This window comes from Bos grunniens, chromosome 11 (genome assembly GCF_055505025.1).
Source record: "Bos grunniens cultivar Pamir isolate PY7600 chromosome 11, Bosgru_T2T1.0, whole genome shotgun sequence".
NCBI classification, from domain to species: Eukaryota; Metazoa; Chordata; class Mammalia; order Artiodactyla; family Bovidae; genus Bos; species Bos grunniens.
In genome coordinates, this window is record NC_141175.1 from 433,805 (window position 1) to 459,684 (window position 25,880).

The 25,880-nt window shown below is 61.4% G+C and overlaps 3 protein-coding genes across 3 annotated transcripts in view; all 3 read right to left on the bottom strand.

Annotated features, from left to right (window-relative positions):
* Positions 1–1,539: 1,539 nt before the first annotated feature.
* Positions 1,540–16,659, bottom strand: LOC147362174 (uncharacterized; the record flags this gene model as incomplete). The annotated part of the gene is made up of 4 exons (XM_086323904.1): positions 16,611–16,659; positions 10,758–11,702; positions 6,151–7,095; positions 1,540–2,483 (listed from the first exon to the last, which is right to left on the bottom strand). Coding segments are annotated over exons 1-4 (2,883 nt in total), but the record flags the coding sequence as incomplete, so codon positions are not given.
* Positions 16,660–17,327: 668 nt separating this feature from the next.
* On the bottom strand, positions 17,328–21,220 carry LOC147362175 (ubiquitin carboxyl-terminal hydrolase 17-like protein 6). The gene has a single exon (XM_086323384.1). The coding sequence runs from the start codon at positions 21,139–21,141 to the stop codon at positions 19,540–19,542; it is 1,602 nt and encodes a 533-aa protein (XP_086179510.1). The 5' UTR covers positions 21,142–21,220; the 3' UTR covers positions 17,328–19,539.
* Positions 21,221–22,077: 857 nt separating this feature from the next.
* Positions 22,078–25,880, bottom strand: part of LOC147362176 (uncharacterized) — a 91,183-nt gene continuing 87,380 nt past the window's right edge. Inside the window, exon 5 of the mRNA XM_086323905.1 lies at positions 22,078–25,530. Coding sequence (XP_086180031.1) covers positions 24,146–25,530 — 1,385 coding nt within the window. The 3' untranslated portion in view covers positions 22,078–24,145. The remainder of the gene's footprint in view (positions 25,531–25,880) is intronic.

Sequence of the window (25,880 nt, forward strand, 5' to 3'; positions counted from 1 at the left end):
TTCCCCACCGCCCCAGGCACTTTGGAGGCCGGCCGCATCTCCTCGCGTCCAGAGGCGTTTGCCCGGGGCCCAGCTGGATGAGACTGCCAGACAGGACGGGCAGAGTCGGAAGTCCAGTTGTCTTGCTATCACAATCTAGGGTAGGCTCGGGTCTTTCCTCAGTGCGGGGAGGACCTTTGCTTTCAGAAATGAACGTGGCGCGACATATCTCCACTCAGGCACCGGTGCGATGCTGGTGGAGAAGTTTCTTTGGGACTGGTTGGGTTGCCTTTCTCCCCTTGGCCTTCGTGTTGGTGCTGGTGGTGCTGGTGGTGCTGGTGGCGGTGCTCATGGCCTTGTGGATCGCTTCTCCTGTTTGGCACTTGGAGCTTCTCCAGCGTACTCCTTGCACCGGACATGGAGCCCCAGGGATCTTTGCGGACGAGCGTCGTGCCGGGGACGCGCGCATCCCCGCCTCATTCCTGCCGGACCCTCCGCCAAGTAGCACGAGGCCTCCCAAGGACAGACACCCATAAAGGCTGCTTGCCCGTCTTCTCCCCGGACGCCTCTCGACGTCTGGGGCATTTTCGAGAGCCTGACCGGCCGGAAGGAGACGGTTCATGGACCTGCACCCGCTCTTCCCTGCCCCCCGAAGGGCTCCCGAGATCTTCTCCTTGCTCGGCTGGCTGTGAGCGCTCTGTGAGGCGTCTCCAGGCCGCGTCACTCACCCGAGGCCAGCGGTGCGGCCAGGGAACGGAGACGGGGAACGAAAGGCAAACCCACACCCAAAGTCCCATCCCGAGAGGACTCTCCCACCCTCGCAGAAGTGGGAGGCCCTCGGACCGTGCCCAGGCCCGCTCATGCACCCCATCACCCCATCCTCTCCAGCGACTTCCCAGCAGAGCCAGCCCTCGAGAGCTCAGCCGCTCAGGCACGAGCCCGTCCCAAGTGAACACCGAGACCCCGGGCACACTCCAGGCCCCGCTTTTCCCCAGGAGGCTGCATCACGCACACGGCCGAGAGGAACCCGCTCCTCATCGGAACTCTTGGTGCGTCACACAGGGCGTGCCGCACACAGCGTGTGCCTGGGCGCCTGCACGCATGTGCGTCAGAGCCGACCTACCGCCACAGCCCCAGAGACGGCCGCGGCTTCTTGTTCTTCCCCTTGGTGGCTCTGGCCCTCCCGCTGGCACAAGGGCCGTTGCCGACGTTCTTCGGCCCCGGAGGCGGGGCGTCCGTGCTGGGACGGTCGAGCCGCTCGTGCTCCTGTTGGGGCGGCGTGCGGTTTCTCCCTCCTCCGTGTTTGGACTGGTGAATCACGACTGCGCCGGCAGGCAGGGCAGACTGGACCTTCCGCAGCTCCAAGGCCGGCTTCGGTCGGCTGTGTTCTTGCAGGCGTCTCCACTGCTCGAAGCTCATCCCTTCGACCGCTGTGTCCCCCGGGGACTCCTCCGACCCAGGAGCTCTGCCGCTGGCGTCTCCTGCAGGCTGCCCGGGGTCTGTGGGGTCAGCCCCGACGGGGGCCGCTGCCCCTCCCCCAGCGCCCCCTTCCCACGCACCCTCCCGGGCGTAGAACAGGACGTAGGCGCTCTGGCTCAGGGCAGCGGTCTCGTCACAGGCGGTCACCTTGGCATCGTCCATCTTATACCATTGGCCGTTGCCCGCTCGGACGTAACAGAAGTAGTGTCCTCGCTCACAGCTCCACCCGGAGTGCACCAGCACGGCATAGAGCACGTAGCCCAGTGGCCCTGCCTTCCGCTCGGACGTGTAGGGCTGCAGGTCCAAGCACTGGGGATAGCGCACCTCCTGAGCCCTTTTGGCCCCGCTCACCGGTGTGAACCGCTTCAGCACCAGCACCAGGACCTGGGAGGTGCTGTGCAAAGCCAACCTCTTGGTGGCAGGCACCTTCCGGAGACAGACGCCACAGTCATAGGCATTGTCCGCGTCCAGCTTCTCGGGCTTCACCAGCTCTCTCAGAGCTTGCTCCACACTCTGAGCCGCCGTGATATCCAGGCTGATGTCCAGATAAGGGTCGAACGTGTCCGAGACACCGAGGCAGCGGAGACACTGGATCTGAGACCTCCAGGTCCCGCCGAAGATCTGACGGATGACGGTGGTGTCCTCGGAGGCGTGGCCCGACGGCTGGGATGCACTCAAGCACCCTTGCTGCATGGCATTCAGAGTGAACATCAGAAACTCGTGGGCATCTTCCTGCTGGTGTCTGTGGAAGCCCGCCAGCAGGTCCTTGCGGGGCCGGATCACCTCTCCCGCGTGAAGGAGGGCTCGGGTCACGTGAGCTCGCATGGCACAGAGCGTGCAGGCGCTGCGGGCCGGACAGAGGGTGGCGTGCTGCTGGGACACCATCCAGCTGGCCAGGGGCGGCGTGTGGCTCAGACACTGCAGCGCCGCATTCACGTAGCAGGTGTTCCCCAGGTTCTGAAGCCCAGCCCCCACCCCCCACGGCCCCTTCCAACTCAGGGCGCCTTTCTGGCCAGGCGTCAGCCCTGCTGACCCAGGAGCCAAGTCACCCCGCTGGGGACGCCCAAGCGCCGGCGACGGCCCCTCAGGGACAGAGGGTCCCCGAAGGGCATCCGCACCAGCGGCGCTGGGCCCACAACCTTGCCCTCCGGGGAAGACGTCGAAGGGAGACGGACACACACCTCCCCCGTGCTCAGAAGCAGCCCCCGGGGCTCTGCACACAAGGCCCACGAGGGTTTCCATCTCCTACCTGCAGCTGCACGCCGACGCCTCCTTCCCTCAGACGGTCCGGCTCCAGAAAAGGGCCTGGGCCCCGCCCCCTCGGGCCTTTGGGGGCTTCCCCACAGCCCCACCCCCGCACGTGCAGGCTCCTCATTGGCTGAGGCGGCCGAGGGCGTGCCCACTCCCACTCCCGCCATCCAACCACCCACACTTTTCTCGGGGAATTCCCCTTGACGAGGCCCCACACGCACTTCCGACCTGACCCCCTGGACCAAAGGGCTCAGGATGCAAATGATTCGGGGGCATTGGGCCTTCCAGCCTTGCCCGTTAGAGATTCACTGCGGGGCTTCCAAGTTCAGCACACAAATGCCGGCTGCACAGGACTTCCGTGGGCTCACCATTCACATCCTAACACACGTGTGGAAACATATGTCTGCCCACCGAACCTCTCCCCTTTAGGGGTCTCCCGACCCCAGACCCCTGCCTGAGGACAACCCCTCCCCGGACAACAATAAACCCTTGCCTCATCTTTGCGCTCCAGCGAGGTCCTCCCCAATTTCTATGCGTTCTCACTGGACACTCTTCTAGCGTTCAGGGTCCTAGCACCAAAAGATGCCAGCAGAGTGCCACATATGCTTTTCTCCCTTCAGGGCCGTTGCTCAAGACCCAAAGCGAGCTCATTTAGAAAGGCATAGGCTTCCTGCAACTTTGGATTCATTTCTGCAGCTCCTTTTCTCTCTCCGCTGCCCTTTGTTCTTCCTTTTCCTTCTTCCTTTATCATTTACTTTTTTTTTTTTTTTCCTGCTTGGTGTTTTAGGGTTTTTTGAGTTTTTTTTTTTTTTTCCATTTATTTTTAAACTTTTTTTTTTAAATTTTGTGTTCATTTTGTTATTTTTTTGTTGCTTTTATTCTCTTTCTCTCTTTTATATACACTAGTTGACTCATACAGTCGTCTTTCGAATTCCGGGGCTCAAAATGCGGTATAACTCAAGGTATAAAAAAGGTTTCCCTCCTGGAGGAGGATGACTGTTGCTTTCCTTCTCGGTGTGTGACATGTGTTTGTTTGCTCTCCCGTCCTGGACATTATGCTTGCCTTCCAGGACTATGGGGGTTTGACCGTCCACAGGTTTACCATAGCTGGAGTGTTGATTCCGTTGGTCCTTACTAGGAAAGAAGGGCCCTGACCCCGTTTACTTCCTTAGCCTATTGCACCCCTCCCACCTCCCGCTCCCCCCATCCCATCCTAGGAGCCTACCGCTTTGTGCTTTATGATCCAAGTGCTCACACCCTTGCTGTCCTCTTACCTCCTTCCCATGGCACAGAGAAACGAGATCAGCCAGGATTTTTCTCTCTTTTGCACGGATTTCGCCCAGCATAAGGCCACCTTCCCATTCCCTGTGTCACGCCACCCCCATCGACATTCTCCTCCTCCTCCTCCTCCTCCTCCTCCTCCTCCTTCTTCAGAGGGTGTGGATGGGGCAAGCAGTAAGTCCATTTGAGACGATGGGGCGGAGGAAGATGCGTGCTGATGATGAGGGCGGACTGTGGGTGGCTCCGCTTCCTCGTGCAGGGCACGCTTGCTCGTGTTCTCGGGGGAAGATACTGCTCATCATTCTTTGTCCTCTCTACGTGCGGAGGGCATGGTGCGGCGTAGGTAGCCATGCGGGGGAAACAAGCCATCGGAACGTTCTCTGTTCCTTGCCACGCCGACTAGCGCAGTCAGGAGCCAGAGTTGGCCCTCGAGGTCGGAGATGTTCCATCGCAAATTCCCGGTCTGCCGTTTGATGGAGGGTTTGGGGTTTGAAGCCATCAGCCAAGCCAAAGAAAGAAAAACGCGAGAGGTGGTCGCTAAGGGGCCTCAGGTGCCCCTCCAGCGGGTCACGGGCCCATGAGGCAGTCGAGAAAGCAGCTAGGGGAGGACAGCTTCCCCACCGCCCCAGGCACTTTGGAGGCCGGCCGCATCTCCTCGCGTCCAGAGGCGTTTGCCCGGGGCCCAGCTGGATGAGACTGCCAGACAGGACGGGCAGAGTCGGAAGTCCAGTTGTCTTGCTATCACAATCTAGGGTAGGCTCGGGTCTTTCCTCAGTGCGGGGAGGACCTTTGCTTTCAGAAATGAACGTGGCGCGACATATCTCCACTCAGGCACCGGTGCGATGCTGGTGGAGAAGTTTCTTTGGGACTGGTTGGGTTGCCTTTCTCCCCTTGGCCTTCGTGTTGGTGCTGGTGGTGCTGGTGGTGCTGGTGGTGCTGGTGGCGGTGCTCATGGCCTTGTGGATCGCTTCTCCTGTTTGGCACTTGGAGCTTCTCCAGCGTACTCCTTGCACCGGACATGGAGCCCCAGGGATCTTTGCGGACGAGCGTCGTGCCGGGGACGCGCGCATCCCCGCCTCATTCCTGCCGGACCCTCCGCCAAGTAGCACGAGGCCTCCCAAGGACAGACACCCATAAAGGCTGCTTGCCCGTCTTCTCCCCGGACGCCTCTCGACGTCTGGGGCATTTTCGAGAGCCTGACCGGCCGGAAGGAGACGGTTCATGGACCTGCACCCGCTCTTCCCTGCCCCCCGAAGGGCTCCCGAGATCTTCTCCTTGCTCGGCTGGCTGTGAGCGCTCTGTGAGGCGTCTCCAGGCCGCGTCACTCACCCGAGGCCAGCGGTGCGGCCAGGGAACGGAGACGGGGAACGAAAGGCAAACCCACACCCAAAGTCCCATCCCGAGAGGACTCTCCCACCCTCGCAGAAGTGGGAGGCCCTCGGACCGTGCCCAGGCCCGCTCATGCACCCCATCACCCCATCCTCTCCAGCGACTTCCCAGCAGAGCCAGCCCTCGAGAGCTCAGCCGCTCAGGCACGAGCCCGTCCCAAGTGAACACCGAGACCCCGGGCACACTCCAGGCCCCGCTTTTCCCCAGGAGGCTGCATCACGCACACGGCCGAGAGGAACCCGCTCCTCATCGGAACTCTTGGTGCGTCACACAGGGCGTGCCGCACACAGCGTGTGCCTGGGCGCCTGCACGCATGTGCGTCAGAGCCGACCTACCGCCACAGCCCCAGAGACGGCCGCGGCTTCTTGTTCTTCCCCTTGGTGGCTCTGGCCCTCCCGCTGGCACAAGGGCCGTTGCCGACGTTCTTCGGCCCCGGAGGCGGGGCGTCCGTGCTGGGACGGTCGAGCCGCTCGTGCTCCTGTTGGGGCGGCGTGCGGTTTCTCCCTCCTCCGTGTTTGGACTGGTGAATCACGACTGCGCCGGCAGGCAGGGCAGACTGGACCTTCCGCAGCTCCAAGGCCGGCTTCGGTCGGCTGTGTTCTTGCAGGCGTCTCCACTGCTCGAAGCTCATCCCTTCGACCGCTGTGTCCCCCGGGGACTCCTCCGACCCAGGAGCTCTGCCGCTGGCGTCTCCTGCAGGCTGCCCGGGGTCTGTGGGGTCAGCCCCGACGGGGGCCGCTGCCCCTCCCCCAGCGCCCCCTTCCCACGCACCCTCCCGGGCGTAGAACAGGACGTAGGCGCTCTGGCTCAGGGCAGCGGTCTCGTCACAGGCGGTCACCTTGGCATCGTCCATCTTATACCATTGGCCGTTGCCCGCTCGGACGTAACAGAAGTAGTGTCCTCGCTCACAGCTCCACCCGGAGTGCACCAGCACGGCATAGAGCACGTAGCCCAGTGGCCCTGCCTTCCGCTCGGACGTGTAGGGCTGCAGGTCCAAGCACTGGGGATAGCGCACCTCCTGAGCCCTTTTGGCCCCGCTCACCGGTGTGAACCGCTTCAGCACCAGCACCAGGACCTGGGAGGTGCTGTGCAAAGCCAACCTCTTGGTGGCAGGCACCTTCCGGAGACAGACGCCACAGTCATAGGCATTGTCCGCGTCCAGCTTCTCGGGCTTCACCAGCTCTCTCAGAGCTTGCTCCACACTCTGAGCCGCCGTGATATCCAGGCTGATGTCCAGATAAGGGTCGAACGTGTCCGAGACACCGAGGCAGCGGAGACACTGGATCTGAGACCTCCAGGTCCCGCCGAAGATCTGACGGATGACGGTGGTGTCCTCGGAGGCGTGGCCCGACGGCTGGGATGCACTCAAGCACCCTTGCTGCATGGCATTCAGAGTGAACATCAGAAACTCGTGGGCATCTTCCTGCTGGTGTCTGTGGAAGCCCGCCAGCAGGTCCTTGCGGGGCCGGATCACCTCTCCCGCGTGAAGGAGGGCTCGGGTCACGTGAGCTCGCATGGCACAGAGCGTGCAGGCGCTGCGGGCCGGACAGAGGGTGGCGTGCTGCTGGGACACCATCCAGCTGGCCAGGGGCGGCGTGTGGCTCAGACACTGCAGCGCCGCATTCACGTAGCAGGTGTTCCCCAGGTTCTGAAGCCCAGCCCCCACCCCCCACGGCCCCTTCCAACTCAGGGCGCCTTTCTGGCCAGGCGTCAGCCCTGCTGACCCAGGAGCCAAGTCACCCCGCTGGGGACGCCCAAGCGCCGGCGACGGCCCCTCAGGGACAGAGGGTCCCCGAAGGGCATCCGCACCAGCGGCGCTGGGCCCACAACCTTGCCCTCCGGGGAAGACGTCGAAGGGAGACGGACACACACCTCCCCCGTGCTCAGAAGCAGCCCCCGGGGCTCTGCACACAAGGCCCACGAGGGTTTCCATCTCCTACCTGCAGCTGCACGCCGACGCCTCCTTCCCTCAGACGGTCCGGCTCCAGAAAAGGGCCTGGGCCCCGCCCCCTCGGGCCTTTGGGGGCTTCCCCACAGCCCCACCCCCGCACGTGCAGGCTCCTCATTGGCTGAGGCGGCCGAGGGCGTGCCCACTCCCACTCCCGCCATCCAACCACCCACACTTTCCTCGGGGAATTCCCCTTGACGAGGCCCCACACGCACTTCCGACCTGACCCCCTGGACCAAAGGGCTCAGGATGCAAATGATTCGGGGGCATTGGGCCTTCCAGCCTTGCCCGCTAGAGATTCACTGCGGGGCTTCCGAGTTCAGCACACAAATGCCGGCTGCACAGGACTTCCGTGGGCTCACCATTCACATCCTAACACACGTGTGGAAACATATGTCTGCCCACCGAACCTCTCCCCTTTAGGGGTCTCCCGACCCCAGACCCCTGCCTGAGGACAACCCCTCCCCGGACAACAATAAACCCTTGCCTCATCTTTGTGCTCCAGCGAGGTCCTCCCCAATTTCTATGCGTTCTCACTGGACACTCTTCTAGCGTTCAGGGTCCTAGCACCAAAAGATGCCAGCAGAGTGCCACATATGCTTTTCTCCCTTCAGGGCCGTTGCTCAAGACCCAAAGCGAGCTCATTTAGAAAGGCATAGGCTTCCTGCAACTTTGGATTCATTTCTGCAGCTCCTTTTCTCTCTCCGCTGCCCTTTGTTCTTCCTTTTCCTTCTTCCTTTATCATTTACTTTTTTTTTTTTTTTCCTGCTTGGTGTTTTAGGGTTTTTTGAGTTTTTTTTTTTTTTCCATTTATTTTTAAACTTTTTTTTTTAAATTTTGTGTTCATTTTGTTATTTTTTTGTTGCTTTTATTCTCTTTCTCTCTTTTATATACACTAGTTGACTCATACAGTCGTCTTTCGAATTCCGGGGCTCAAAATGCGGTATAACTCAAGGTATAAAAAAGGTTTCCCTCCTGGAGGAGGATGACTGTTGCTTTCCTTCTCGGTGTGTGACATGTGTTTGTTTGCTCTCCCGTCCTGGACATTATGCTTGCCTTCCAGGACTATGGGGGTTTGACCGTCCACAGGTTTACCATAGCTGGAGTGTTGATTCCGTTGGTCCTTACTAGGAAAGAAGGGCCCTGACCCCGTTTACTTCCTTAGCCTATTGCACCCCTCCCACCTCCCGCTCCCCCCATCCCATCCTAGGAGCCTACCGCTTTGTGCTTTATGATCCAAGTGCTCACACCCTTGCTGTCCTCTTACCTCCTTCCCATGGCACAGAGAAACGAGATCAGCCAGGATTTTTCTCTCTTTTGCACGGATTTCGCCCAGCATAAGGCCACCTTCCCATTCCCTGTGTCACGCCACCCCCATCGACATTCTCCTCCTCCTCCTCCTCCTCCTCCTCCTCCTTCTTCAGAGGGTGTGGATGGGGCAAGCAGTAAGTCCATTTGAGACGATGGGGCGGAGGAAGATGCGTGCTGATGATGAGGGCGGACTGTGGGTGGCTCCGCTTCCTCGTGCAGGGCACGCTTGCTCGTGTTCTCGGGGGAAGATACTGCTCATCATTCTTTGTCCTCTCTACGTGCGGAGGGCATGGTGCGGCGTAGGTAGCCATGCGGGGGAAACAAGCCATCGGAACGTTCTCTGTTCCTTGCCACGCCGACTAGCGCAGTCAGGAGCCAGAGTTGGCCCTCGAGGTCGGAGATGTTCCATCGCAAATTCCCGGTCTGCCGTTTGATGGAGGGTTTGGGGTTTGAAGCCATCAGCCAAGCCAAAGAAAGAAAAACGCGAGAGGTGGTCGCTAAGGGGCCTCAGGTGCCCCTCCAGCGGGTCACGGGCCCATGAGGCAGTCGAGAAAGCAGCTAGGGGAGGACAGCTTCCCCACCGCCCCAGGCACTTTGGAGGCCGGCCGCATCTCCTCGCGTCCAGAGGCGTTTGCCCGGGGCCCAGCTGGATGAGACTGCCAGACAGGACGGGCAGAGTCGGAAGTCCAGTTGTCTTGCTATCACAATCTAGGGTAGGCTCGGGTCTTTCCTCAGTGCGGGGAGGACCTTTGCTTTCAGAAATGAACGTGGCGCGACATATCTCCACTCAGGCACCGGTGCGATGCTGGTGGAGAAGTTTCTTTGGGACTGGTTGGGTTGCCTTTCTCCCCTTGGCCTTCGTGTTGGTGCTGGTGGTGCTGGTGGTGCTGGTGGCGGTGCTCATGGCCTTGTGGATCGCTTCTCCTGTTTGGCACTTGGAGCTTCTCCAGCGTACTCCTTGCACCGGACATGGAGCCCCAGGGATCTTTGCGGACGAGCGTCGTGCCGGGGACGCGCGCATCCCCGCCTCATTCCTGCCGGACCCTCCGCCAAGTAGCACGAGGCCTCCCAAGGACAGACACCCATAAAGGCTGCTTGCCCGTCTTCTCCCCGGACGCCTCTCGACGTCTGGGGCATTTTCGAGAGCCTGACCGGCCGGAAGGAGACGGTTCATGGACCTGCACCCGCTCTTCCCTGCCCCCCGAAGGGCTCCCGAGATCTTCTCCTTGCTCGGCTGGCTGTGAGCGCTCTGTGAGGCGTCTCCAGGCCGCGTCACTCACCCGAGGCCAGCGGTGCGGCCAGGGAACGGAGACGGGGAACGAAAGGCAAACCCACACCCAAAGTCCCATCCCGAGAGGACTCTCCCACCCTCGCAGAAGTGGGAGGCCCTCGGACCGTGCCCAGGCCCGCTCATGCACCCCATCACCCCATCACCCCATCCTCTCCAGCGACTTCCCAGCAGAGCCAGCCCTCGAGAGCTCAGCCGCTCAGGCACGAGCCCGTCCCAAGTGAACACCGAGACCCCGGGCACACTCCAGGCCCCGCTTTTCCCCAGGAGGCTGCATCACGCACACGGCCGAGAGGAACCCGCTCCTCGTCGGAACTCTTGGTGCGTCACACAGGGCGTGCCGCACACAGCGTGTGCCTGGGCGTCTGCACGCATGTGCGTCAGAGCCGACCTACCGCCACAGCCCCAGAGACGGCCGCGGCTTCTTGTTCTTCCCCTTGGTGGCTCTGGCCCTCCCGCTGGCACAAGGGCCGTTGCCGACGTTCTTCGGCCCCGGAGGCGGGGCGTCCGTGCTGGGACGGTCGAGCCGCTCGTGCTCCTGTTGGGGCGGCGTGCGGTTTCTCCCTCCTCCGTGTTTGGACTGGTGAATCACGACTGCGCCGGCAGGCAGGGCAGACTGGACCTTCCGCAGCTCCAAGGCCGGCTTCGGTCGGCTGTGTTCTTGCAGGCGTCTCCACTGCTCGAAGCTCATCCCTTCGACCGCTGTGTCCCCCGGGGACTCCTCCGACCCAGGAGCTCTGCCGCTGGCGTCTCCTGCAGGCTGCCCGGGGTCTGTGGGGTCAGCCCCGACGGGGGCCGCTGCCCCTCCCCCAGCGCCCCCTTCCCACGCACCCTCCCGGGCGTAGAACAGGACGTAGGCGCTCTGGCTCAGGGCAGCGGTCTCGTCACAGGCGGTCACCTTGGCATCGTCCATCTTATACCATTGGCCGTTGCCCGCTCGGACGTAACAGAAGTAGTGTCCTCGCTCACAGCTCCACCCGGAGTGCACCAGCACGGCATAGAGCACGTAGCCCAGTGGCCCTGCCTTCCGCTCGGACGTGTAGGGCTGCAGGTCCAAGCACTGGGGATAGCGCACCTCCTGAGCCCTTTTGGCCCCGCTCACCGGTGTGAACCGCTTCAGCACCAGCACCAGGACCTGGGAGGTGCTGTGCAAAGCCAACCTCTTGGTGGCAGGCACCTTCCGGAGACAGACGCCACAGTCATAGGCATTGTCCGCGTCCAGCTTCTCGGGCTTCACCAGCTCTCTCAGAGCTTGCTCCACACTCTGAGCCGCCGTGATATCCAGGCTGATGTCCAGATAAGGGTCGAACGTGTCCGAGACACCGAGGCAGCGGAGACACTGGATCTGAGACCTCCAGGTCCCGCCGAAGATCTGACGGATGACGGTGGTGTCCTCGGAGGCGTGGCCCGACGGCTGGGATGCACTCAAGCACCCTTGCTGCATGGCATTCAGAGTGAACATCAGAAACTCGTGGGCATCTTCCTGCTGGTGTCTGTGGAAGCCCGCCAGCAGGTCCTTGCGGGGCCGGATCACCTCTCCCGCGTGAAGGAGGGCTCGGGTCACGTGAGCTCGCATGGCACAGAGCGTGCAGGCGCTGCGGGCCGGACAGAGGGTGGCGTGCTGCTGGGACACCATCCAGCTGGCCAGGGGCGGCGTGTGGCTCAGACACTGCAGCGCCGCATTCACGTAGCAGGTGTTCCCCAGGTTCTGAAGCCCAGCCCCCACCCCCCACGGCCCCTTCCAACTCAGGGCGCCTTTCTGGCCAGGCGTCAGCCCTGCTGACCCAGGAGCCAAGTCACCCCGCTGGGGACGCCCAAGCGCCGGCGACGGCCCCTCAGGGACAGAGGGTCCCCGAAGGGCATCCGCACCAGCGGCGCTGGGCCCACAACCTTGCCCTCCGGGGAAGACGTCGAAGGGAGACGGACACACACCTCCCCCGTGCTCAGAAGCAGCCCCCGGGGCTCTGCACACAAGGCCCACGAGGGTTTCCATCTCCTACCTGCAGCTGCACGCCGACGCCTCCTTCCCTCAGACGGTCCGGCTCCAGAAAAGGGCCTGGGCCCCGCCCCCTCGGGCCTTTGGGGGCTTCCCCACAGCCCCACCCCCGCACGTGCAGGCTCCTCATTGGCTGAGGCGGCCGAGGGCGTGCCCACTCCCACTCCCGCCATCCAACCACCCACACTTTCCTCGGGGAATTCCCCTTGACGAGGCCCCACACGCACTTCCGACCTGACCCCCTGGACCAAAGGGCTCAGGATGCAAATGATTCGGGGGCATTGGGCCTTCCAGCCTTGCCCGCTAGAGATTCACTGCGGGGCTTCCAAGTTCAGCACACAAATGCCGGCTGCACAGGACTTCCGTGGGCTCACCATTCACATCCTAACACACGTGTGGAAACATATGTCTGCCCACCGAACCTCTCCCCTTTAGGGGTCTCCCGACCCCAGACCCCTGCCTGAGGACAACCCCTCCCCGGACAACAATAAACCCTTGCCTCATCTTTGTGCTCCAGCGAGGTCCTCCCCAATTTCTATGCGTTCTCACTGGACACTCTTCTAGCGTTCAGGGTCCTAGCACCAAAAGATGCCAGCAGAGTGCCACATATGCTTTTCTCCCTTCAGGGCCGTTGCTCAAGACCCAAAGCGAGCTCATTTAGAAAGGCATAGGCTTCCTGCAACTTTGGATTCATTTCTGCAGCTCCTTTTCTCTCTCCGCTGCCCTTTGTTCTTCCTTTTCCTTCTTCCTTTATCATTTACTTTTTTTTTTTTTTTCCTGCTTGGTGTTTTAGGGTTTTTTGAGTTTTTTTTTTTTTTCCATTTATTTTTAAACTTTTTTTTTTAAATTTTGTGTTCATTTTGTTATTTTTTTGTTGCTTTTATTCTCTTTCTCTCTTTTATATACACTAGTTGACTCATACAGTCGTCTTTCGAATTCCGGGGCTCAAAATGCGGTATAACTCAAGGTATAAAAAAGGTTTCCCTCCTGGAGGAGGATGACTGTTGCTTTCCTTCTCGGTGTGTGACATGTGTTTGTTTGCTCTCCCGTCCTGGACATTATGCTTGCCTTCCAGGACTATGGGGGTTTGACCGTCCACAGGTTTACCATAGCTGGAGTGTTGATTCCGTTGGTCCTTACTAGGAAAGAAGGGCCCTGACCCCGTTTACTTCCTTAGCCTATTGCACCCCTCCCACCTCCCGCTCCCCCCATCCCATCCTAGGAGCCTACCGCTTTGTGCTTTATGATCCAAGTGCTCACACCCTTGCTGTCCTCTTACCTCCTTCCCATGGCACAGAGAAACGAGATCAGCCAGGATTTTTCTCTCTTTTGCACGGATTTCGCCCAGCATAAGGCCACCTTCCCATTCCCTGTGTCACGCCACCCCCATCGACATTCTCCTCCTCCTCCTCCTCCTCCTCCTCCTCCTTCTTCAGAGGGTGTGGATGGGGCAAGCAGTAAGTCCATTTGAGACGATGGGGCGGAGGAAGATGCGTGCTGATGATGAGGGCGGACTGTGGGTGGCTCCGCTTCCTCGTGCAGGGCACGCTTGCTCGTGTTCTCGGGGGAAGATACTGCTCATCATTCTTTGTCCTCTCTACGTGCGGAGGGCATGGTGCGGCGTAGGTAGCCATGCGGGGGAAACAAGCCATCGGAACGTTCTCTGTTCCTTGCCACGCCGACTAGCGCAGTCAGGAGCCAGAGTTGGCCCTCGAGGTCGGAGATGTTCCATCGCAAATTCCCGGTCTGCCGTTTGATGGAGGGTTTGGGGTTTGAAGCCATCAGCCAAGCCAAAGAAAGAAAAACGCGAGAGGTGGTCGCTAAGGGGCCTCAGGTGCCCCTCCAGCGGGTCACGGGCCCATGAGGCAGTCGAGAAAGCAGCTAGGGGAGGACAGCTTCCCCACCGCCCCAGGCACTTTGGAGGCCGGCCGCATCTCCTCGCGTCCAGAGGCGTTTGCCCGGGGCCCAGCTGGATGAGACTGCCAGACAGGACGGGCAGAGTCGGAAGTCCAGTTGTCTTGCTATCACAATCTAGGGTAGGCTCGGGTCTTTCCTCAGTGCGGGGAGGACCTTTGCTTTCAGAAATGAACGTGGCGCGACATATCTCCACTCAGGCACCGGTGCGATGCTGGTGGAGAAGTTTCTTTGGGACTGGTTGGGTTGCCTTTCTCCCCTTGGCCTTCGTGTTGGTGCTGGTGGTGCTGGTGGTGCTGGTGGCGGTGCTCATGGCCTTGTGGATCGCTTCTCCTGTTTGGCACTTGGAGCTTCTCCAGCGTACTCCTTGCACCGGACATGGAGCCCCAGGGATCTTTGCGGACGAGCGTCGTGCCGGGGACGCGCGCATCCCCGCCTCATTCCTGCCGGACCCTCCGCCAAGTAGCACGAGGCCTCCCAAGGACAGACACCCATAAAGGCTGCTTGCCCGTCTTCTCCCCGGACGCCTCTCGACGTCTGGGGCATTTTCGAGAGCCTGACCGGCCGGAAGGAGACGGTTCATGGACCTGCACCCGCTCTTCCCTGCCCCCCGAAGGGCTCCCGAGATCTTCTCCTTGCTCGGCTGGCTGTGAGCGCTCTGTGAGGCGTCTCCAGGCCGCGTCACTCACCCGAGGCCAGCGGTGCGGCCAGGGAACGGAGACGGGGAACGAAAGGCAAACCCACACCCAAAGTCCCATCCCGAGAGGACTCTCCCACCCTCGCAGAAGTGGGAGGCCCTCGGACCGTGCCCAGGCCCGCTCATGCACCCCATCACCCCATCACCCCATCCTCTCCAGCGACTTCCCAGCAGAGCCAGCCCTCGAGAGCTCAGCCGCTCAGGCACGAGCCCGTCCCAAGTGAACACCGAGACCCCGGGCACACTCCAGGCCCCGCTTTTCCCCAGGAGGCTGCATCACGCACACGGCCGAGAGGAACCCGCTCCTCGTCGGAACTCTTGGTGCGTCACACAGGGCGTGCCGCACACAGCGTGTGCCTGGGCGTCTGCACGCATGTGCGTCAGAGCCGACCTACCGCCACAGCCCCAGAGACGGCCGCGGCTTCTTGTTCTTCCCCTTGGTGGCTCTGGCCCTCCCGCTGGCACAAGGGCCGTTGCCGACGTTCTTCGGCCCCGGAGGCGGGGCGTCCGTGCTGGGACGGTCGAGCCGCTCGTGCTCCTGTTGGGGCGGCGTGCGGTTTCTCCCTCCTCCGTGTTTGGACTGGTGAATCACGACTGCGCCGGCAGGCAGGGCAGACTGGACCTTCCGCAGCTCCAAGGCCGGCTTCGGTCGGCTGTGTTCTTGCAGGCGTCTCCACTGCTCGAAGCTCATCCCTTCGACCGCTGTGTCCCCCGGGGACTCCTCCGACCCAGGAGCTCTGCCGCTGGCGTCTCCTGCAGGCTGCCCGGGGTCTGTGGGGTCAGCCCCGACGGGGGCCGCTGCCCCTCCCCCAGCGCCCCCTTCCCACGCACCCTCCCGGGCGTAGAACAGGACGTAGGCGCTCTGGCTCAGGGCAGCGGTCTCGTCACAGGCGGTCACCTTGGCATCGTCCATCTTATACCATTGGCCGTTGCCCGCTCGGACGTAACAGAAGTAGTGTCCTCGCTCACAGCTCCACCCGGAGTGCACCAGCACGGCATAGAGCACGTAGCCCAGTGGCCCTGCCTTCCGCTCGGACGTGTAGGGCTGCAGGTCCAAGCACTGGGGATAGCGCACCTCCTGAGCCCTTTTGGCCCCGCTCACCGGTGTGAACCGCTTCAGCACCAGCACCAGGACCTGGGAGGTGCTGTGCAAAGCCAACCTCTTGGTGGCAGGCACCTTCCGGAGACAGACGCCACAGTCATAGGCATTGTCCGCGTCCAGCTTCTCGGGCTTCACCAGCTCTCTCAGAGCTTGCTCCACACTCTGAGCCGCCGTGATATCCAGGCTGATGTCCAGATAAGGGTCGAACGTGTCCGAGACACCGAGGCAGCGGAGACACTGGATCTGAGACCTCCAGGTCCCGCCGAAGATCTGACGGATGACGGTGGTGTCCTCGGAGGCGTGGCCCGACGGCTGGGATGCACTCAAGCACCCTTGCTGCATGGCATTCAGAGTGAACATCAGAAACTCGTGGGCATCTTCCTGCTGGTGTCTGTGGAAGCCCGCCAGCAGGTCCTTGCGGGGCCGGATCACCTCTCCCGCGTGAAGGAGGGCTCGGGTCACGTGAGCTCGCATGGCACAGAGCGTGCAGGCGCTGCGGGCCGGACAGAGGGTGGCGTGCTGCTGGGACACCATCCAGCTGGCCAGGGGCGGCGTGTGGCTCAGACACTGCAGCGCCGCATTCACGTAGCAGGTGTTCCCCAGGTTCTGAAGCCCAGCCCCCACCCCCCACGGCCCCTTCCAACTCAGGGCGCCTTTCTGGCCAGGCGTCAGCCCTGCTGACCCAGGAGCCAAGTCACCCCGCTGGGGACGCCCAAGCGCCGGCGACGGCCCCTCAGGGACAGAGGGTCCCCGAAGGGCATCCGCACCAGCGGCGCTGGGCCCACAACCTTGCCCTCCGGGGAAGACGTCGAAGGGAGACGGACACACACCTCCCCCGTGCTCAGAAGCAGCCCCCGGGGCTCTGCACACAAGGCCCACGAGGGTTTCCATCTCCTACCTGCAGCTGCACGCCGACGCCTCCTTCCCTCAGACGGTCCGGCTCCAGAAAAGGGCCTGGGCCCCGCCCCCTCGGGCCTTTGGGGGCTTCTCCACAGCCCCATCCCCGCACGTGCAGGCTCCTCATTGGCTGAGGCGGCCGAGGGCGTGCCCACTCCCACTCCCGCCATCCAACCACCCACACTTTTCTCGGGGAATTCCCCTTGACGAGGCCCCACACGCACTTCCGACCTGACCCCCTGGACCAAAGGGCTCAGGATGCAAATGATTCGGGGGCATTGGGCCTTCCAGCCTTGCCCGCTAGAGATTCACTGCGGGGCTTCCGAGTTCAGCACACAAATGCCGGCTGCACAGGACTTCCGTGGGCTCACCATTCACATCCTAACACACGTGTGGAAACATATGTCTGCCCACCGAACCTCTCCCCTTTAGGGGTCTCCCGACCCCAGACCCCTGCCTGAGGACAACCCCTCCCCGGACAACAATAAACCCTTGCCTCATCTTTGCGCTCCAGCGAGGTCCTCCCCAATTTCTATGCGTTCTCACTGGACACTCTTCTAGCGTTCAGGGTCCTAGCACCAAAAGATGCCAGCAGAGTGCCACATATGCTTTTCTCCCTTCAGGGCCGTTGCTCAAGACCCAAAGCGAGCTCATTTAGAAAGGCATAGGCTTCCTGCAACTTTGGATTCATTTCTGCAGCTCCTTTTCTCTCTCCGCTGCCCTTTGTTCTTCCTTTTCCTTTTTCCTTTATCATTTACTTTTTTTTTTTCTTTTTTCCTGCTTGGTGTTTTAGGGTTTTTTGAGTTTTTTTTTTTTTTTTTCATTTATTTTTAAACTTTTTTTTTAAATTTTGTGTTCATTTTGTTATTTTTTTGTTGCTTTTATTCTCTTTCTCTCTTTTATATACACTAGTTGACTCATACAGTCGTCTTTCGAATTCCGGGGCTCAAAATGCGGTATAACTCAAGGTATAAAAAAGGTTTCCCTCCTGGAGGAGGATGACTGTTGCTTTCCTTCTCGGTGTGTGACGTGTGTTTGTTTGCTCTCCCGTCCTGGACATTATGCTTGCCTTCCAGGACTATGGGGGTTTGACCGTCCACAGGTTTACCATAGCTGGAGTGTTGATTCCGTTGGTCCTTACTAGGAAAGAAGGGCCCTGACCCCGTTTACTTCCTTAGCCTATTGCACCCCTCCCACCTCCCGCTCCCCCCATCCCATCCTAGGAGCCTACCGCTTTGTGCTTTATGATCCAAGTGCTCACACCCTTGCTGTCCTCTTACCTCCTTCCCATGGCACAGAGAAACGAGATCAGCCAGGATTTTTCTCTCTTTTGCACGGATTTCGCCCAGCATAAGGCCACCTTCCCATTCCCTGTGTCACGCCACCCCCATCGACATTCTCCTCCTCCTCCTCCTCCTCCTCCTCCTCCTCCTTCTTCAGAGGGTGTGGATGGGGCAAGCAGTAAGTCCATTTGAGACGATGGGGCGGAGGAAGATGCGTGCTGATGATGAGGGCGGACTGTGGGTGGCTCCGCTTCCTCGTGCAGGGCACGCTTGCTCGTGTTCTCGGGGGAAGATACTGCTCATCATTCTTTGTCCTCTCTACGTGCGGAGGGCATGGTGCGGCGTAGGTAGCCATGCGGGGGAAACAAGCCATCGGAACGTTCTCTGTTCCTTGCCACGCCGACTAGCGCAGTCAGGAGCCAGAGTTGGCCCTCGAGGTCGGAGATGTTCCATCGCAAATTCCCGGTCTGCCGTTTGATGGAGGGTTTGGGGTTTGAAGCCATCAGCCAAGCCAAAGAAAGAAAAACGCGAGAGGTGGTCGCTAAGGGGCCTCAGGTGCCCCTCCAGCGGGTCACGGGCCCATGAGGCAGTCGAGAAAGCAGCTAGGGGAGGACAGCTTCCCCACCGCCCCAGGCACTTTGGAGGCCGGCCGCATCTCCTCGCGTCCAGAGGCGTTTGCCCGGGGCCCAGCTGGATGAGACTGCCAGACAGGACGGGCAGAGTCGGAAGTCCAGTTGTCTTGCTATCACAATCTAGGGTAGGCTCGGGTCTTTCCTCAGTGCGGGGAGGACCTTTGCTTTCAGAAATGAACGTGGCGCGACATATCTCCACTCAGGCACCGGTGCGATGCTGGTGGAGAAGTTTCTTTGGGACTGGTTGGGTTGCCTTTCTCCCCTTGGCCTTCGTGTTGGTGCTGGTGGTGCTGGTGGTGCTGGTGGTGCTGGTGGCGGTGCTCATGGCCTTGTGGATCGCTTCTCCTGTTTGGCACTTGGAGCTTCTCCAGCGTACTCCTTGCACCGGACATGGAGCCCCAGGGATCTTTGCGGACGAGCGTCGTGCCGGGGACGCGCGCATCCCCGCCTCATTCCTGCCGGACCCTCCGCCAAGTAGCACGAGGCCTCCCAAGGACAGACACCCATAAAGGCTGCTTGCCCGTCTTCTCCCCGGACGCCTCTCGACGTCTGGGGCATTTTCGAGAGCCTGACCGACCGGAAGGAGACGGTTCATGGACCTGCACCCGCTCTTCCCTGCCCCCCGAAGGGCTCCCGAGATCTTCTCCTTGCTCGGCTGGCTGTGAGCGCTCTGTGAGGCGTCTCCAGGCCGCGTCACTCACCCGAGGCCAGCGGTGCGGCCAGGGAACGGAGACGGGGAACGAAAGGCAAACCCACACCCAAAGTCCCATCCCGAGAGGACTCTCCCACCCTCGCAGAAGTGGGAGGCCCTCGGACCGTGCCCAGGCCCGCTCATGCACCCCATCACCCCATCCTCTCCAGCGACTTCCCAGCAGAGCCAGCCCTCGAGAGCTCAGCCGCTCAGGCACGAGCCCGTCCCAAGTGAACACCGAGACCCCGGGCACACTCCAGGCCCCGCTTTTCCCCAGGAGGCTGCATCACGCACACGGCCGAGAGGAACCCGCTCCTCGTCGGAACTCTTGGTGCGTCACACAGGGCGTGCCGCACACAGCGTGTGCCTGGGCGTCTGCACGCATGTGCGTCAGAGCCGACCTACCGCCACAGCCCCAGAGACGGCCGCGGCTTCTTGTTCTTCCCCTTGGTGGCTCTGGCCCTCCCGCTGGCACAAGGGCCGTTGCCGACGTTCTTCGGCCCCGGAGGCGGGGTGTCCGTGCTGGGACGGTCGAGCCGCTCGTGCTCCTGTTGGGGCGGCGTGCGGTTTCTCCCTCCTCCGTGTTTGGACTGGTGAATCACGACTGCGCCGGCAGGCAGGGCAGACTGGACCTTCCGCAGCTCCAAGGCCGGCTTCGGTCGGCTGTGTTCTTGCAGGCGTCTCCACTGCTCGAAGCTCATCCCTTCGACCGCTGTGTCCCCCGGGGACTCCTCCGACCCAGGAGCTCTGCCGCTGGCGTCTCCTGCAGGCTGCCCGGGGTCTGTGGGGTCAGCCCCGACGGGGGCCGCTGCCCCTCCCCCAGCGCCCCCTTCCCACGCACCCTCCCGGGCGTAGAACAGGACGTAGGCACTCTGGCTCAGGGCAGCGGTCTCGTCACAGGCGGTCACCTTGGCATCGTCCATCTTATACCATTGGCCGTTGCCCGCTCGGACGTAACAGAAGTAGTGTCCTCGCTCACAGCTCCACCCGGAGTGCACCAGCACGGCATAGAGCACGTAGCCCAGTGGCCCTGCCTTCCGCTCGGACGTGTAGGGCTGCAGGTCCAAGCACTGGGGATAGCGCACCTCCTGAGCCCTTTTGGCCCCGCTCACCGGTGTGAACCGCTTCAGCACCAGCACCAGGACCTGGGAGGTGCTGTGCAAAGCCAACCTCTTGGTGGCAGGCACCTTCCGGAGACAGACGCCACAGTCATAGGCATTGTCCGCGTCCAGCTTCTCGGGCTTCACCAGCTCTCTCAGAGCTTGCTCCACACTCTGAGCCGCCGTGATATCCAGGCTGATGTCCAGATAAGGGTCGAACGTGTCCGAGACACCGAGGCAGCGGAGACACTGGATCTGAGACCTCCAGGTCCCGCCGAAGATCTGACGGATGACGGTGGTGTCCTCGGAGGCGTGGCCCGACGGCTGGGATGCACTCAAGCACCCTTGCTGCATGGCATTCAGAGTGAACATCAGAAACTCGTGGGCATCTTCCTGCTGGTGTCTGTGGAAGCCCGCCAGCAGGTCCTTGCGGGGCCGGATCACCTCTCCCGCGTGAAGGAGGGCTCGGGTCACGTGAGCTCGCATGGCACAGAGCGTGCAGGCGCTGCGGGCCGGACAGAGGGTGGCGTGCTGCTGGGACACCATCCAGCTGGCCAGGGGCGGCGTGTGGCTCAGACACTGCAGCGCCGCATTCACGTAGCAGGTGTTCCCCAGGTTCTGAAGCCCAGCCCCCACCCCCCACGGCCCCTTCCAACTCAGGGCGCCTTTCTGGCCAGGCGTCAGCCCTGCTGACCCAGGAGCCAAGTCACCCCGCTGGGGACGCCCAAGCGCCGGCGACGGCCCCTCAGGGACAGAGGGTCCCCGAAGGGCATCCGCACCAGCGGCGCTGGGCCCACAACCTTGCCCTCCGGGGAAGACGTCGAAGGGAGACGGACACACACCTCCCCCGTGCTCAGAAGCAGCCCCCGGGGCTCTGCACACAAGGCCCACGAGGGTTTCCATCTCCTACCTGCAGCTGCACGCCGACGCCTCCTTCCCTCAGACGGTCCGGCTCCAGAAAAGGGCCTGGGCCCCGCCCCCTCGGGCCTTTGGGGGCTTCCCCACAGCCCCACCCCCGCACGTGCAGGCTCCTCATTGGCTGAGGCGGCCGAGGGCGTGCCCACTCCCACTCCCGCCATCCAACCACCCACACTTTTCTCGGGGAATTCCCCTTGACGAGGCCCCACACGCACTTCCGACCTGACCCCCTGGACCAAAGGGCTCAGGATGCAAATGATTCGGGGGCATTGGGCCTTCCAGCCTTGCCCGCTAGAGATTCACTGCGGGGCTTCCAAGTTCAGCACACAAATGCCGGCTGCACAGGACTTCCGTGGGCTCACCATTCACATCCTAACACACGTGTGGAAACATATGTCTGCCCACCGAACCTCTCCCCTTTAGGGGTCTCCCGACCCCAGACCCCTGCCTGAGGACAACCCCTCCCCGGACAACAATAAACCCTTGCCTCAACTTTGCGCTCCAGCGAGGTCCTCCCCAATTTCTATGCGTTCTCACTGGACACTCTTCTAGCGTTCAGGGTCCTAGCACCAAAAGATGCCAGCAGAGTGCCACATATGCTTTTCTCCCTTCAGGGCCGTTGCTCAAGACCCAAAGCGAGCTCATTTAGAAAGGCATAGGCTTCCTGCAACTTTGGATTCATTTCTGCAGCTCCTTTTCTCTCTCCGCTGCCCTTTGTTCTTCCTTTTCCTTCTTCCTTTATCATTTACTTTTTTTTTTTTTTTTTTCCTGCTTGGTGTTTTAGGGTTTTTTGAGTTTTTTTTTTTTTTTCCATTTATTTTTAAACTTTTTTTTTTAAATTTTGTGTTCATTTTGTTATTTTTTTGTTGCTTTTATTCTCTTTCTCTCTTTTATATACACTAGTTGACTCATACAGTCGTCTTTCGAATTCCGGGGCTCAAAATGCGGTATAACTCAAGGTATAAAAAAGGTTTCCCTCCTGGAGGAGGATGACTGTTGCTTTCCTTCTCGGTGTGTGACATGTGTTTGTTTGCTCTCCCGTCCTGGACATTATGCTTGCCTTCCAGGACTATGGGGGTTTGACCGTCCACAGGTTTACCATAGCTGGAGTGTTGATTCCGTTGGTCCTTACTAGGAAAGAAGGGCCCTGACCCCGTTTACTTCCTTAGCCTATTGCACCCCTCCCACCTCCCGCTCCCCCCATCCCATCCTAGGAGCCTACCGCTTTGTGCTTTATGATCCAAGTGCTCACACCCTTGCTGTCCTCTTACCTCCTTCCCATGGCACAGAGAAACGAGATCAGCCAGGATTTTTCTCTCTTTTGCACGGATTTCGCCCAGCATAAGGCCACCTTCCCATTCCCTGTGTCACGCCACCCCCATCGACATTCTCCTCCTCCTCCTCCTCCTCCTCCTCCTCCTCCTTCTTCAGAGGGTGTGGATGGGGCAAGCAGTAAGTCCATTTGAGACGATGGGGCGGAGGAAGATGCGTGCTGATGATGAGGGCGGACTGTGGGTGGCTCCGCTTCCTCGTGCAGGGCACGCTTGCTCGTGTTCTCGGGGGAAGATACTGCTCATCATTCTTTGTCCTCTCTACGTGCGGAGGGCATGGTGCGGCGTAGGTAGCCATGCGGGGGAAACAAGCCATCGGAACGTTCTCTGTTCCTTGCCACGCCGACTAGCGCAGTCAGGAGCCAGAGTTGGCCCTCGAGGTCGGAGATGTTCCATCGCAAATTCCCGGTCTGCCGTTTGATGGAGGGTTTGGGGTTTGAAGCCATCAGCCAAGCCAAAGAAAGAAAAACGCGAGAGGTGGTCGCTAAGGGGCCTCAGGTGCCCCTCCAGCGGGTCACGGGCCCATGAGGCAGTCGAGAAAGCAGCTAGGGGAGGACAGCTTCCCCACCGCCCCAGGCACTTTGGAGGCCGGCCGCATCTCCTCGCGTCCAGAGGCGTTTGCCCGGGGCCCAGCTGGATGAGACTGCCAGACAGGACGGGCAGAGTCGGAAGTCCAGTTGTCTTGCTATCACAATCTAGGGTAGGCTCGGGTCTTTCCTCAGTGCGGGGAGGACCTTTGCTTTCAGAAATGAACGTGGCGCGACATATCTCCACTCAGGCACCGGTGCGATGCTGGTGGAGAAGTTTCTTTGGGACTGGTTGGGTTGCCTTTCTCCCCTTGGCCTTCGTGTTGGTGCTGGTGGTGCTGGTGGTGCTGGTGGCGGTGCTCATGGCCTTGTGGATCGCTTCTCCTGTTTGGCACTTGGAGCTTCTCCAGCGTACTCCTTGCACCGGACATGGAGCCCCAGGGATCTTTGCGGACGAGCGTCGTGCCGGGGACGCGCGCATCCCCGCCTCATTCCTGCCGGACCCTCCGCCAAGTAGCACGAGGCCTCCCAAGGACAGACACCCATAAAGGCTGCTTGCCCGTCTTCTCCCCGGACGCCTCTCGACGTCTGGGGCATTTTCGAGAGCCTGACCGGCCGGAAGGAGACGGTTCATGGACCTGCACCCGCTCTTCCCTGCCCCCCGAAGGGCTCCCGAGATCTTCTCCTTGCTCGGCTGGCTGTGAGCGCTCTGTGAGGCGTCTCCAGGCCGCGTCACTCACCCGAGGCCAGCGGTGCGGCCAGGGAACGGAGACGGGGAACGAAAGGCAAACCCACACCCAAAGTCCCATCCCGAGAGGACTCTCCCACCCTCGCAGAAGTGGGAGGCCCTCGGACCGTGCCCAGGCCCGCTCATGCACCCCATCACCCCATCCTCTCCAGCGACTTCCCAGCAGAGCCAGCCCTCGAGAGCTCAGCCGCTCAGGCACGAGCCCGTCCCAAGTGAACACCGAGACCCCGGGCACACTCCAGGCCCCGCTTTTCCCCAGGAGGCTGCATCACGCACACGGCCGAGAGGAACCCGCTCCTCGTCGGAACTCTTGGTGCGTCACACAGGGCGTGCCGCACACAGCGTGTGCCTGGGCGTCTGCACGCATGTGCGTCAGAGCCGACCTACCGCCACAGCCCCAGAGACGGCCGCGGCTTCTTGTTCTTCCCCTTGGTGGCTCTGGCCCTCCCGCTGGCACAAGGGCCGTTGCCGACGTTCTTCGGCCCCGGAGGCGGGGTGTCCGTGCTGGGACGGTCGAGCCGCTCGTGCTCCTGTTGGGGCGGCGTGCGGTTTCTCCCTCCTCCGTGTTTGGACTGGTGAATCACGACTGCGCCGGCAGGCAGGGCAGACTGGACCTTCCGCAGCTCCAAGGCCGGCTTCGGTCGGCTGTGTTCTTGCAGGCGTCTCCACTGCTCGAAGCTCATCCCTTCGACCGCTGTGTCCCCCGGGGACTCCTCCGACCCAGGAGCTCTGCCGCTGGCGTCTCCTGCAGGCTGCCCGGGGTCTGTGGGGTCAGCCCCGACGGGGGCCGCTGCCCCTCCCCCAGCGCCCCCTTCCCACGCACCCTCCCGGGCGTAGAACAGGACGTAGGCGCTCTGGCTCAGGGCAGCGGTCTCGTCACAGGCGGTCACCTTGGCATCGTCCATCTTATACCATTGGCCGTTGCCCGCTCGGACGTAACAGAAGTAGTGTCCTCGCTCACAGCTCCACCCGGAGTGCACCAGCACGGCATAGAGCACGTAGCCCAGTGGCCCTGCCTTCCGCTCGGACGTGTAGGGCTGCAGGTCCAAGCACTGGGGATAGCGCACCTCCTGAGCCCTTTTGGCCCCGCTCACCGGTGTGAACCGCTTCAGCACCAGCACCAGGACCTGGGAGGTGCTGTGCAAAGCCAACCTCTTGGTGGCAGGCACCTTCCGGAGACAGACGCCACAGTCATAGGCATTGTCCGCGTCCAGCTTCTCGGGCTTCACCAGCTCTCTCAGAGCTTGCTCCACACTCTGAGCCGCCGTGATATCCAGGCTGATGTCCAGATAAGGGTCGAACGTGTCCGAGACACCGAGGCAGCGGAGACACTGGATCTGAGACCTCCAGGTCCCGCCGAAGATCTGACGGATGACGGTGGTGTCCTCGGAGGCGTGGCCCGACGGCTGGGATGCACTCAAGCACCCTTGCTGCATGGCATTCAGAGTGAACATCAGAAACTCGTGGGCATCTTCCTGCTGGTGTCTGTGGAAGCCCGCCAGCAGGTCCTTGCGGGGCCGGATCACCTCTCCCGCGTGAAGGAGGGCTCGGGTCACGTGAGCTCGCATGGCACAGAGCGTGCAGGCGCTGCGGGCCGGACAGAGGGTGGCGTGCTGCTGGGACACCATCCAGCTGGCCAGGGGCGGCGTGTGGCTCAGACACTGCAGCGCCGCATTCACGTAGCAGGTGTTCCCCAGGTTCTGAAGCCCAGCCCCCACCCCCCACGGCCCCTTCCAACTCAGGGCGCCTTTCTGGCCAGGCGTCAGCCCTGCTGACCCAGGAGCCAAGTCACCCCGCTGGGGACGCCCAAGCGCCGGCGACGGCCCCTCAGGGACAGAGGGTCCCCGAAGGGCATCCGCACCAGCGGCGCTGGGCCCACAACCTTGCCCTCCGGGGAAGACGTCGAAGGGAGACGGACACACACCTCCCCCGTGCTCAGAAGCAGCCCCCGGGGCTCTGCACACAAGGCCCACGAGGGTTTCCATCTCCTACCTGCAGCTGCACGCCGACGCCTCCTTCCCTCAGACGGTCCGGCTCCAGAAAAGGGCCTGGGCCCCGCCCCCTCGGGCCTTTGGGGGCTTCCCCACAGCCCCACCCCCGCACGTGCAGGCTCCTCAT

Excerpts from the sequence above, each read along its gene's own strand:
- LOC147362175 (XM_086323384.1), bottom strand. The coding sequence starts at position 21,141 with ATGGAAACCCTCGTGGGCCTTGTGTGCAGAGCCCCGGGGGCTGCTTCT.